General features: G+C 34.2%; 1 protein-coding gene across 1 annotated transcript in view; it reads left to right on the plus strand.

Moving 5' to 3' along the window:
* Positions 1–13,310, plus strand: part of LRP1B (LDL receptor related protein 1B) — a 1,835,261-nt gene that overhangs the window by 915,342 nt on the left and 906,609 nt on the right. The window contains exon 12 of the mRNA XM_055574440.1: positions 6,453–6,633. Within this exon, the coding sequence (XP_055430415.1) occupies positions 6,453–6,633 (181 nt within the window). The remainder of the gene's footprint in view (positions 1–6,452; positions 6,634–13,310) is intronic.

Below are 13,310 nucleotides of genomic sequence, written 5' to 3' on the forward strand. Positions count from 1 at the left end.
CATAGAGCTGTAGCCTGGAACCCAGAAATGATTGTTATTTACAGTCATGTTCATATGCTTCTTTACTTCATCTGCATTGTTAAAAACATAAATTATAACTTTTTAGCATCTTTTCTTAAGAGACACTTCTCCATGGATCTCTCAGATTTCTGCATATCTTAGAGGAAGGCACCAATTGCCTTTTGTTCTGAAATATTCTAACAAGGATGTTTGCATAGAACAGAAACTTGGAAGAAGAGGTAGAACATCCATCCAATGCAAATAGGCAGGGCTGCTTATTGCCCATTAGAAAGTACTGGGTTTTCTAAATTCAGAATTCTCCTATGTAATGGAGACCACTGTGTGTGAAGGCATCCATATAGGCCCATCCCATTTGGGATTGTGGACTAAAGGGACACCAGTCTGCTGATGACCATGCTGCTAGCTGTGCCATGCCTGAATGACAAGTTTTGTGTCACCCACCATCATCCATGAAACAGAAACAGCTAACTTGTAAGCTTGAAAGTAGGGTAAACATCTCAGTTCTTAACAGGCTTTAGTACGTTTTTATTCATCACTTTAGATTACTGTATTGGTAAGTATGGTACATGCTGTGACATTCTGTTTACGCTCATATATGCTCTTTATTGCATCAAAGACGAAATGTCATAGAGAGACCGCCTGTATCACCTTCTCCCCAGACTGAAAATAAAAATATGTTCTTTTTTAAAATAGAAGGAAATCACTGTGTTGTAATATATTTTGTTCATCTGGAAATCAAGACCCCTACATGCACTTTACTTATCTCTTTGGATAAAACAGCAAAGTACTTTGTTTCCATTGTGAGTAGCTTGTGTATTCACCCTCCTCAACCTAATAAATGAACTGAGGAAGGACCTGGAATGAAAATGAGGATGAGAGCATCAGCCTCAGCTAGCCACTGGGGGCAGATAATACAGAAAACTTTAGTCTGGCCAAGTACTCCTATAACCTTATGAGATAGAAAATTCAGTAGGCAGACACTGTTGCCACAGTGTTAATGAAAGGAACTTCATTCACACATGTCATATACATATGAGCTGTGTCACCTCGGGCCTTATTGAAATGCACAGAAAGAATTTGTATTAATTGAACTATAGGAATATGAGGCAGGAGAGTTGTCCAAGCACTAACTCTGAGGCATGATAACCCTGGCTCTGGATGTATCTACATTTGTAGGGCACTTTCAGTTATTTAAGGCATGTGGTCATACTCTGCACTCATGCCAACACTTCTGGAATTTTAATACTTTGCTCTAACTCAGAAAAATAATGTTCATACTAAGGATAGAAAAACTTGAATACTTTGGAAAAATCTAGGCCCTGTGTTTTAATAGTGGCAGTTATGGGGTGTAATTTCCAATTAATTCCTTACAATATTAATCAAATTATTTTGTAAAGCATTAAGACTTATGCATTAATCTGGAGATATGATATGCACCTTAAGGAAACTAAAGCCATTGCTCACATCCTTAGCCATTTATTTATTTATTTTTTATCTTGGACCCATTTTTAAAAATGGAAGATTTCATTTTAACTATAAGAACTTTAATCCTCTTCCATAAATATATAATATCTAAAAATCAAACCCATAATAATGCTTTAGTTTTAGAATATATTTCCCAACTTCTTTTTAAATGCTTGTTTCACCTAATTGCATTAATTAAATAGCTTTCTGTTTTATTTTAAATCTATATAATTGTTCTTTTTCATTTACATAAATTTAATTATCTCTTATTCATCTTCACTTCATTTATGGTAGGTATCACTTATAGGAAATAACAATACTACTGTCAAGAATTTTTCACTTCAGTGAAAAATCTAGATTTTCATGGAGATGTATATTTTTCTAGCACACTATTATATATTATGTCTATTTATAAAAGTTGTTCTTGATGTACTAGGACAATGTTTACAAATAAAAAGTAATGAAAACTTTAATAATTTGAGTCAAATAATGTTAATCTTAAGTATTCACAGAGTACATGAAAAGTCTATTTTCAATCTGAATTATATGGATAAGTGTCTCAATTCTTTAAAGGGGACATACAGACATAATCTCAATCTATAAAAAATTAAAAGAAGCCATTTTTATTGGAATTTTTGTTTTTTTGAAAAACTACAAGTAAGTTCTTTCCTATTGATAAATGAAAACAGGTATTTTTTTGAAGCATAAGGAAGATTTTGACCAGAGTTTGTAAAAAGGCCATAGTTTTGTTTGCTGTTGGTTGTGTAGTGCTGATGATGCTCATGAGGTGCTGAATGTTGATTTTGGAATGTAGACTACTTCAACTCTTACCCAAAGGTATCAAAGCAATCTACTCCAGCAAGTTTCTTTTTAACAAACAACTTTCTTTCTTTTGAACAGTCATGTGTTTCCTTGAACTAGCAGTTAGTGTCTCTGTAGTTACCTGTTTGTTTGGAAGTTCAGTGTCATAAACCTTCATATGTTATTAATCACCGAGTTGAAGGTTTCTTGTTACGGAGTTCCAAATAGTCAGTCTCAGGCAGGTTTCAACCAAACCCTCTTGAATAAAAAATTGTTATAATGTTTATATATAAAAATTAAATATAATATTAATTACATAAATAATAAAAAATAAATATTATTAAATATATAAAAATTTTTATATATAAAAAACTAATGTTTTAGTTTTTCATCTAAGTCATAAGTTAAAGGAATATGCCAAATGATATAGAGGTAGAGTTTTACCTTACCAGTGTATATTTGTTGAGAAAAGGATCCATTGATTACTCAGTCTTTGTCCTACAATTCTAAAAGGAAATTTCTCTGTGTCCAGTTAAAGATAGGCTAAAAAAGATTCCCAAGTGGCACATAACATTCATTTTTTACTTTTTTTTAATCTTTTTTTTTAATTTTATTTTATTTTTAAACTTTACAATATTGTATTGGTTTTGCCAAATATCGAAATGAATCTGCCACAGGTATACATGTGTTCCCCATCCTGAACTCTCCTCCCTCCTCCCTCCCCATGCCATCCCTCTGGGTCGTCCCAGTGCACCAGCCCCAAGCATCCAGTATCATGCATCGAATCTGGACTGGCGACTCGTTTCATATATGATATTATACGTATTTCAATGCCATTCTCCCAAATCATCCCACCCTCTCCCTCTCCCACAGAGTCCAAAAGACTGTTCTATACATCAGTGTTTCTTTTGCTGTCTCGTATACAGGGTTATGGTTACCATCTTTCTAAATTCCATATATATGCGTTAGTATACTGTATTGGTGTTTTTCTTTCTGGCTTACTTCACTCTGTATAATTTTTTACTTTTTTTTTAATCTTAAAATTTACATTCAGTTTCATTCTTTCCAGAAAAGAAAAACACACACGCAAAAATAATATTAAAAAACATTTTAAGCTAGCTGATTCATTTCTTTCTCAAAAGATAGATACCTAAAGAGATTATAATAGTAGTGATACTGTTAGTAATAATATTCATAGCAACATTTATATAGTACTTATTATGTATCACATGTTATTTTTAATACTTTTGCATGTATTAATGAATTTAATCCTCAAAACAATCCTATGCATTAAACACCATCATTACACCCATCTTAAAGATCAGGTGTAACTTGCTCCATTAGAGAATAAGTGAGTGTCAGAGCCTAGGAATTGTGGTTTAAAAACTTGTGATTCTAATCTCTACTTTATGCAGTTCAAACATTTCATTTTTCAAAGACAAAAACAAACCAATTAGAGACAGGATCTTCCCACATTCTGCTTTTTAGAATTCCATTCCATTCCACTCTATTCACAACTGACTCTGCATATCCTATTTCTAATTAAATTTGGCCATAGGTCAAAATGCAGGAAATCATTACTGAATAATCATTTCAAAAGAGAAAAACATAAGGTATATTCCTATCAAAAAAAGCCCAAATACATGTACATTTTAATCCTGATGAATTAATAAAAACTAGCACATGTTGAGAATTTACAATATTGCAGGCAGTATGCTAAGTATTTTACATGCAGTAGCTAATTTATATCTTGTTATCATCTCACAAGAGTAGGTGCTATTATTATCATCCCTTTTTAAATGGAAAAAATTAAGGATCAGAGTGACTGAATTGCTTACCCAAGTGTCAGAAATAAAATTTCAATCATATAATGCTTTAACTGCTTCATATAAAAAAGAAAACTGTCAAGTCAATTTCAAAAGATGTTTTAAAAGGGCAAAGGTTTTTAAAGAAAGAAGTTTCCATGCTGGAATAGATTTCAGATGTAATATAAATTTTGAAAACCAATAATCAAGATAAAAACCAGCCACAGACTATGATAAATAGAAAAGAGTGACTAGCTACTCTTTTCCATTATGCTAGAGCAGGAGAGTGCTCAGTAGAATTAAGTGTCAATAAAGTAAAGACAAAATTAAACTTTTTTCTAAGCATAGGCACAATTAACCTGTGCAAATTACTCGTATTGGTTGGTAATGAAGCAGATAGCTTAGTGAAATTGAGAACATATCTGAATCACTCTAATGAGATTTTCAGTTAGATCAAATCACACCTTGTATTAGTTATCCTGAGCTAGAGCTCATACTAATTAGCAAAAAGGGTCACAAAAGAAAATTTTATTTTTTCCAAGGCCAGAAGGCCATGATTAAAGAATATGATAATAGTCAATATTTATGACATCTATATATGGGAGAATGTCATGTAGATGGGGACAATAAAGGATAGAAATGGTATGCATCTAACAGAAGCAGAAGATATTAAGAAGAGGTGGCAAGAATACACAGAAGAACTATACAAAAAAGATCTTCATGACCCAGATAACCCTGAAGGTGTGATCACCAACCTAGAGCCAGACATTCTGGAATGCGAAGTCAAGTGGGTGACTGTAGCCATGAAATTAAAAGACATTTGCTCCTTGGAAGGAAAGTTATGACCAACCTAGACAGCATATTAAAAAGCAGAGACATTACTTTGCCAACAAAGGTCCCTCTAGTCAAGACTATGATTTTTCCAATAGTCATGTATGGATGTGGGAGCTGGACTATAAAGACAGCTGAGTGCTGAAGAATTGATGCTTTTGAACTGTGTTGTTGGAGAAGACTCTTGAGAGTCCCTTGGACTGCAAGGAAATCCAACCAGTCCATCCTAAAGGAAATCAGCCCTGAATATTCATTGGAAGGACTGATGCTGAAGTTGAAATTCCAATACTTTGGCCACTTGAGGCGAAGAACTGACTCGTTTGAAAAGACCCTGATGCTGGGAAAGATTGAAGGCGGGAGGAGAAAGGGAGTACAGAGGATGAGATGGTTGGATGGTGTCACCAACTCAACAAACTTGAGTTTGAGTAAGATCCGGGAGTTGGTGATGGACAGGGAAGCCTGGTGTGCTGCAGTCCATGGGGTCACAAAGAGTCGGATATGACTGAGCGACTGTACTAAACTGTCATGTAGATTTCCCAGAAGTGTGTGAATGCTCATCTCTGTCTCTGATAAACTCCTACCTGTTGTTGTATCCAGTAAGTGTCAGTTCTTTATCTTACACCAGAAGGAAAAGAGACAACAGTTTCCTGGGTTTTTAAAGAAGAGAAGGAGTTCATGGTAATTTTTTTCTGCCAGAGGAACAGAGTTATATTTATGATGTGTACAGTTTGGAAAGTGCTTTACATAATAGATAAAAGTGAGGAAAAGACCATAGAAAGAGTGTAGTTATAAAAATCGCTACATTGGGGATCTATTCTGTTGCTATTATGTGATAATAGACTGTCAACCTTCATTCATAAACATCAGAGTTTACCTTTCTATAAAGATTTGAACTAGAGGAGCTCATATGATTATATATTTAGAGTATTCCTTTAAATTATCAGTGCTTGTCTCTTATAGGAACCAGTAATGCTGTCCTTTTTCAAAGTAAGTCTAGAATATACAGAAATATTTTAGCATTTCTTTGAGTTCACTCTTCCTGCAGTTCCATGGAGACAACCTTTTCTGGGCTTTCAGAGATGTTCTTCCACTGAACCTCTTCACCTCTTGGCAAAAAGGCATTTGCATTGTTTTGTTTATTCACATTATATATTACATGTTTAAACCTGCTTACTTTTGAACATGCTATTTGATCACGCTACTTGACATTTTACTTCTGAACAGCCTATAAAACTATATTTATATTCTGAAGACTCATTTTCACCCTTTTATCTCTCATCATATATTTTCCTATTTTTTGGCAGATTACTGTTTCAATTAAAATATCTCAAGAAAGGGCCTGTCATTCACATAATATGATGTTCAAAACAAAAGTGAAATCTGTTCTATGGATGATATTGGCAAAAGTCTGACTAAAAGAATTTACGGATCAGAATGTATTCCTTTTACAATTAAACTTTTTATTAAGTAGAACATAAGTACTGAACAGTAATATAAAATCTGTTTCTTTCTTGTTTTTGCTTTTTGCAGATCTGGATAATGTGGAGGGCATTGCTGTGGACTGGATAGGAAATAACCTGTACTGGACAAATGATGGCCATAGGAAGACTATTAATGTGGCCAGGCTAGAAAAGGCTTCTCAGAGTCGGAAGACTCTCTTAGAGGGAGAAATGTCCCACCCCAGAGGGATTGTGGTGGATCCTGTTAGCGGGTATGAGATGTTTGATTAGCTTTATATAAAGAAAATGATGCTAGATAAATTTGGTTTTTGCATACCTAAAAGAAGTAAGTTTTATTCCAAATGTGCATTCACATATCAATGACCTGATTAGGAAAAGTTACTCATTTAATGATTTCCTCTCCTAGAGAATATGCTAAGTAAACTTACCAAAATACATTGAACTGATATAGATCATTTGTATAAAGAATATATTTACTTGATTTATTCGGACAACACTATCATTCTCTGTTTTAGATGGACTGACACCAAGATAAAAAATTCAAACCAACAAATCAATTGATTTAACTTTTAATTAAAGGCTATTGAAATTTAATGTATTCAGAAAATAGCAACTTTTTGTTATTGTTAATTTACTAAGGACCAGGCATTGTATTAAATAGGTTACTGTGCTCTGTCCATGATTCCCTATAAAAATCCTCTGATTTAATTGCTATTCTTGTTCTTGTTTTGCAGAGAAATTGGTAACAAATCTGCCAAAATTTTTTGATTATTAAGAAATTGTATAAATATTTAAACTCAAGACTTTATTCAAAACCACTTTACTGCACTACTCTTGATTAGTCTAGATTGGGAATCATATAATTTTAGATATAACCAAAGTTTCCACATAGTGACATCATTTTATAATAGTAGGTGCTACTTTCTTTAGGATGGATTATTTTGTGCTATTCATGGGAATGTATTTTCCTTATATTATTGCTCAGAGCTAACCTGAATATAAATAATACTGGATGTATGAAAATACTGAAAAAAAAGGTGAAAATTCCTAATAGAATCTCAGAATTAAATGAGTGGTATGCATATTTCATATGTTCAGTTTTTGTCTGTGGTTTTTATCCCCTTCATAGTTTGTGTTTCAGAATAGGATAACAAATTTATTTTTTATACTGTACCACATATATACAAAAAATAATTGACTAGGAAGCACATGACTCACTTGTAATTTGAGATCACCAGATTTCTGTTCCTAAAATTGTGTTGGGAATAGCTCCAGATACAATCAGGGTGCTTCTTTCTAGGCTGACCTAAGCAGCAGGTGAACTCACTGATTTTTTGTAAGGCATAATTATAAAGTAATTTCAGTGGTTTTATGTGTGGATTCTTTAAATTTCTATTTTATTCCCAGACTTTTAAAAGCAAGTCATCTCTCTGACCTTAAACCAAGGCAATCCTAATATTAAAAGAAAATATTCAATCCACATTTTCAAAATTTCCTTGAGGCAAGATGTTTCAAATATATCTTAAAACAAAATCTTCTTTCTAAGTATTCTGTTAGAGGAAAATATTTTCCAGTAGAATTAAAGGCTTTTTCAGGTACTAAGGGAAATGACACTGAGCAGAGATTATGGAACCAGATGATTTGGAAGGAAATTCAGGTCCCTGGTCCTGTCTCTTTCTTCAGATTCGGGAATCCATTTTAAACATTCCTAAGAGGCAAGCATCCAGTTTAGATTTGAAACCTACAGCATGTAAACACATGATTCAAAACATTTAGGGACAAATCTGATATGACATTTTTTCTTTTCATTAAGTCAATTTCTGCATCCCTGTAGAACCTATCTACCGGCTAATCCTATGTTTGCCTCTAATGCTACAAAGGATGAGTCTTCTACTTCTCTCATCAGATTTTTAAATAGAATATTGTTATCATACACCAACCTAAAAAACAGACATGAGCACGTATATATGTATGTACGTATATGTGTATACATATGTGTATACATGTATACACACATTTTTCCTGTAAAAACATACTATGCTCAGAGTGCTGCACTAGAACTACAGTAGTTAACAAAACAGGCATAGTCTTAGCCCTCATGAAGCATTTTGTGTTACATGAAGGGAATTGGGAGATGCAACAGTAAATAAGTACCAAATGAACAATTAATGTAATTTCTAGAGACCAAAGAAATGGAGTCAAACAAGCATGTTAAGGTGAAGGAGCTAACAGAAAACTGTTTAAATAGGTTTGCTGAAAAGCCTCTTTACGGTGCCATTATTTAAGTTGAAACTTTGTTTAGAGAAGGAACAAGCCATAGAGAGTGAGCAAGGAGTTCAGATCAAGAAAACGGTGCAGTTGAAGATTTTCAGTGGTGAGAGGAACTGCAATGAAGACAGTTGGGGCTGGTTGTGGATGGCAACTGGGAAAAGTGACTGAAGATACAATCGAAAGGAAAGCAGGGCCTTGTGTACCCTGATGAGAACTTTGTTCTTCAGTGCAAGTGTAAAACAGAGTTGTGATATCATCAATTTATATTAAAAAAGCAAACTCATCTTACTATGCTGTGGCGAATGGTCTGGAAGACAAGTAGAAATAGGACCATCTGAATTTGTATCCAAATAATTGCTTGACTGTAATATAAGCTTTTTTTTTTTAATGAAGATGTGATTTAAGTTTGAAAAGCTCATTTTAAATAGCATAATATAATTTTTTAAATAGCATAATATAATTTTAAGCAAAACATTTTCAGAAAAAAGCTGATTTATTCATATTTTTTCTACCATAATACCATTTGCAGCTGTACACAGGAAAGCATCAGAGATATTCTCTGCCATAATAGCCTAGTAACAAAAATTACTCTGTTCAGAACTATGTTCTTATCAAAAGCTTCTGAACCAATTATAGAATTAGTAAAGGATTTATTCATTTATTTGTTTATTAAAATACATTGTTAAGTAACTACTGTATAGATAAATAGAAATCAGTAAGGCGATAAATGTCTTCAAGGATGTTATAAAGCAGTGTGATTGGTGTAAACACACACACACACACACACACCCCAGAAACAAACACACACACACAGCACACAATTTATCTATAAATTAAAGTAGAATTAAATGCATACTCTTTGGGAATTTACCGAGATTTTAAAAGATTTTTGAAGTTTTAAAGTTCAGAATTGAACTTTAGAGGATGGAAAGGCTTTCCAAATGAATTTCCTCAGGAGCTTAGAGTTTGGGGTCATAGGTTAGTCACTGTAGTCTGAGGGGCAATATGAGCACTTGTTTGGAAGCAGGGGGAGTTAGTGGTGATTTTGAGGTGAGATGAGTTCGTTAAGGCTAGAGCCGGGCGCATGTGAAGGAACATAGCAGAAGGTGAGACTAGAACTATGCAGAAATCTTCGATGTCATAATTAAAAACTTTAACTTATTTTGCTGACAACAAAATAATTAGAAGGCTTTGAGGATAAAAATCATACTTTTTTCGATTCATGATTTAGGAAGACAAGTGAAAGGCATATGACAGCTCTATGAGAAACAACCCATTGGGAGTTCCCTTTGAAAAGTGATGAAAGACAGACGGTAGCATTTGTAATAGCAGTAGAAATGTGAGCACTGAGACAGGAGACAGTGAAAGAATAGGATTGGCAGGGCTCAACAGTTGTCAAACTGGGAGGAATTAATTATGATGGACTGTTCCTAAGAAGCTCCAGATTAACTCCCCCTCTTCCAAACATTTCACATTTCATAATTTACACCAATAACTTAGAAACTTATACCTCCAGTTCTGATTTCTCAAAACATTGTCTCTATGAAAAGTTAAATGCAAAAACAATGCATATATCCCTCCAATCAGGATTTTCTATAACCCTGTCTTAAGTAAGAGCACCACATCCTCTAGTTAAAAGCTAGATATCATCTCATCAACTCAATCAAGTTTTAAAACAGTAAAATTTATTTTAATTCCATGACAGAAAATCTTATAGATTTAAATTTTGGGGGATTGACCATCAGATAATACAATTTAAGTTGGAGACATGATTAATGTCAACAAAACCAAGTTTAATGTTACAGAGTATAAATATGAACAAGGAATAAGCCCTGCCCATAATTATTTGAACATTTAAAAATAGAATTATCAGACATGCAACACCATCAAAATCAATACAAGGTATAAATGCTATAAATTCAATAAAATAACTAAGAACTGTCACTGAGAAACAGAAAAAAGGGCTAATTTTGAGAGAAAGGCTAGGGATAGACTTCATTAAGAAATTGCATTTGACCAGGTCTTGAAAAATAGAGGTGTATTCTTTCTTGTAATAAGAAAGGACAGCTTAACTTAATTTTTATTTGAGGGATACCCCAAGTCCCACCTATAAAAATATTTGTTAGCTCCTGCTTATTTTATGGGCTTCCCTGGTAGTTCGACAGTAAAGAATCCACCTGCAAGGCGGGAGACCTGGGTTCGATCCCTGGGTTGGGAGGATCCCCTGGAGGAGGGGCTTGGCTTATTTTATAGGTTTTTCCATTTTGTGTGTTTTTGAATGATCATCTTTGATAATGATTATATGGCTTCACAATATAACTGTTAATCAGATAATGAAATGGGTAGGTAATGATCACATATCTAGTTTCTGTAAGATGTGCTGAGTGTGTGTGCTCAGTCCCTTCAGTCATGTCTGACTCTTTGTGACCCTATAGACTGTAGCCTGCAATGCCCCTCAGTCCGCAGATTCTCCAGGCAAGAATACTGGAGTGGGTTGTCATTTCCTTCTTCAGGGGATCTTCCTGAGCCAGCCATCAAACCCGCATTTCCTGCATCTCATGCAATGCAGGTGAATTCTTTTACCATTGAGCCAGCAGGGAGGACCCATTTTTGTCAGATAGGCGTCACTTATTTAAGTTTTGTTTTTCTTATATTTTGTTTGATTAAAAATAATCTCAGGTAATGGATCGCATCACAAACAATTCTGTTTTTCAAATAGTAATTCAATATAAAATATGTTAGGCTTCCCTCATAGGTCAGTAAGTAAAGAATCTGCCTGCCATGTTGCCAGTCCAGGTTCGATGCACGATACTGGATGCTTGGGGCTGGTGCACTGGGACGACCCAGAGGGATGGAATAGGGAGGGAGGAGGGAGGAGGGTTCAGGATGGGGAACACATGTATACCTGTGGTGGATTCATTTTGATATTTGCAAAACTAATACAATTATGTAAAGTTTAAAAATAAAATAAAATTAAAAAAAAAAAAGAGAGAAATGTCTACCCACTCCAGTGTTCTTGCCTAAAAAATCTTCATGGACTGAGGAGCCTGGCAGGCTACAATTCATAGGGTCACAAGAATCAGACACGACTTAGCGACTAAACCACCAGCACCAGGCTATCGAGAATTATCTTGTGTGTATGTGTGTGTGTGTTTATGTATATGTTTGCACACTCATATATGTGTGATTTGGGTTATGATTAACTGTTTAAAATTTCATGAAAGATATCAATAGAGATGAAAAAGTTTTCTACTTCTTGTACATAATTGATTTATGTAGTTAAAGTCAAGTAGTTTTACCTAACTAGTACTGGACTAGAGAAAATGAATCTTCTGTTTATTCCTAATTTGTCCAAGTTAAAGTCACTTAAACAGGCATGATACAAGCTAAGCATAATGCCATGATTTTTTCTACGATTAGAATGCATTTTGACTTGCTAAAGTCACCAATCTAAATATATTTCCTCAGGTCTAAAAAGGAATATCAGCATAAATATAAACTGTTAAGAGAATTTAAAAAGAATTTAATTGACATAAACGAGTGGATGGTATGTTATATCCTTAGCTGTCCCCATTCTGCTTGCTTAGATCACAGTAAGATTTTTAGTCATGAACACAGATTTGTCTAAAATTACCTCAGAAATTCTTTAAAATCCAGAACATGTGAGAGGCAAAGATACTTAAAAAGGGCATTTCTAAGGTTAGCAGCTTAGAAAAGCTTTGAAGCTTTATAAAGTTGTATATAAGATGACAGAATTAAACCCTACACTTTAATTAGTAACTCAGGAACTTTCACATGACCCCCAAAAGTACAACACATGTGGAGGGTTTTAACCTTATTCATGAGGCAGTTGGAACATTAGCTCAAAACCCCCTCTCCCACTGTTATAGCTTACACAAAAGATTTGTTTTTAAAGGCAGATGCTTTTGTTTGAGATAGAAATTAAAGCTCAAACTCTCAAGGTCAGTCAACCTGCTGTTATTAAACTTATGTGCAGCTCAATCATCTTCTGTGGGTTTGGGGGGTAATAATAAGCAGCAATAATTTGCATCAGGAAGACAAATTAGACCTGGCCAAACAAACCCAGTATGCCTGTGCCCTTTAGAACTAAGACAATCCAACTGCCTGTCTTGAAAAATAATAATAATTTATCAGGGCTTAAATAATGTCTGGAGTAGATCATTAAGTGTGCTATCATTGTCGTGCCAGTCAATCTACTATTTAATCATATAATTGGTTATATGTTTTATAAGTGGACATTTAAAAATAGCAAGGCCTCAAGAATCATTTCACAATCTTGGTATCAATACCAAAAAAAAAAAAAAAAGGAATCAATATTTGACACTTACTGATAGGTTAATGAATAAACAAGTCTAGTAAGTACAATAGTAGGGGTTGTGGGTTTTCTGAAATGTGTCTACTTGGACTGGCTTTACTTCACAATTTTTCTTTAATTTTTAATTGAAGGATGATTGCTTTACAGTGGTGTTGGGCCTTACAACAACAGGAATCAGTCACAATTATATGTGTGTGTGTGTCCCCTCCCATTTGCGCCTCCCCCCATCCCCCATCCCACCCCACTGCACCAATCTTAACTTCCCTGAGTATTTCATAGCTACCTCCTCCTTTGGGCAGATAAACATTTAGATAGGAGAAA

This window comes from Bubalus kerabau, chromosome 3 (genome assembly GCF_029407905.1).
Source record: "Bubalus kerabau isolate K-KA32 ecotype Philippines breed swamp buffalo chromosome 3, PCC_UOA_SB_1v2, whole genome shotgun sequence".
Taxonomy (NCBI): Eukaryota; Metazoa; Chordata; class Mammalia; order Artiodactyla; family Bovidae; genus Bubalus; species Bubalus kerabau.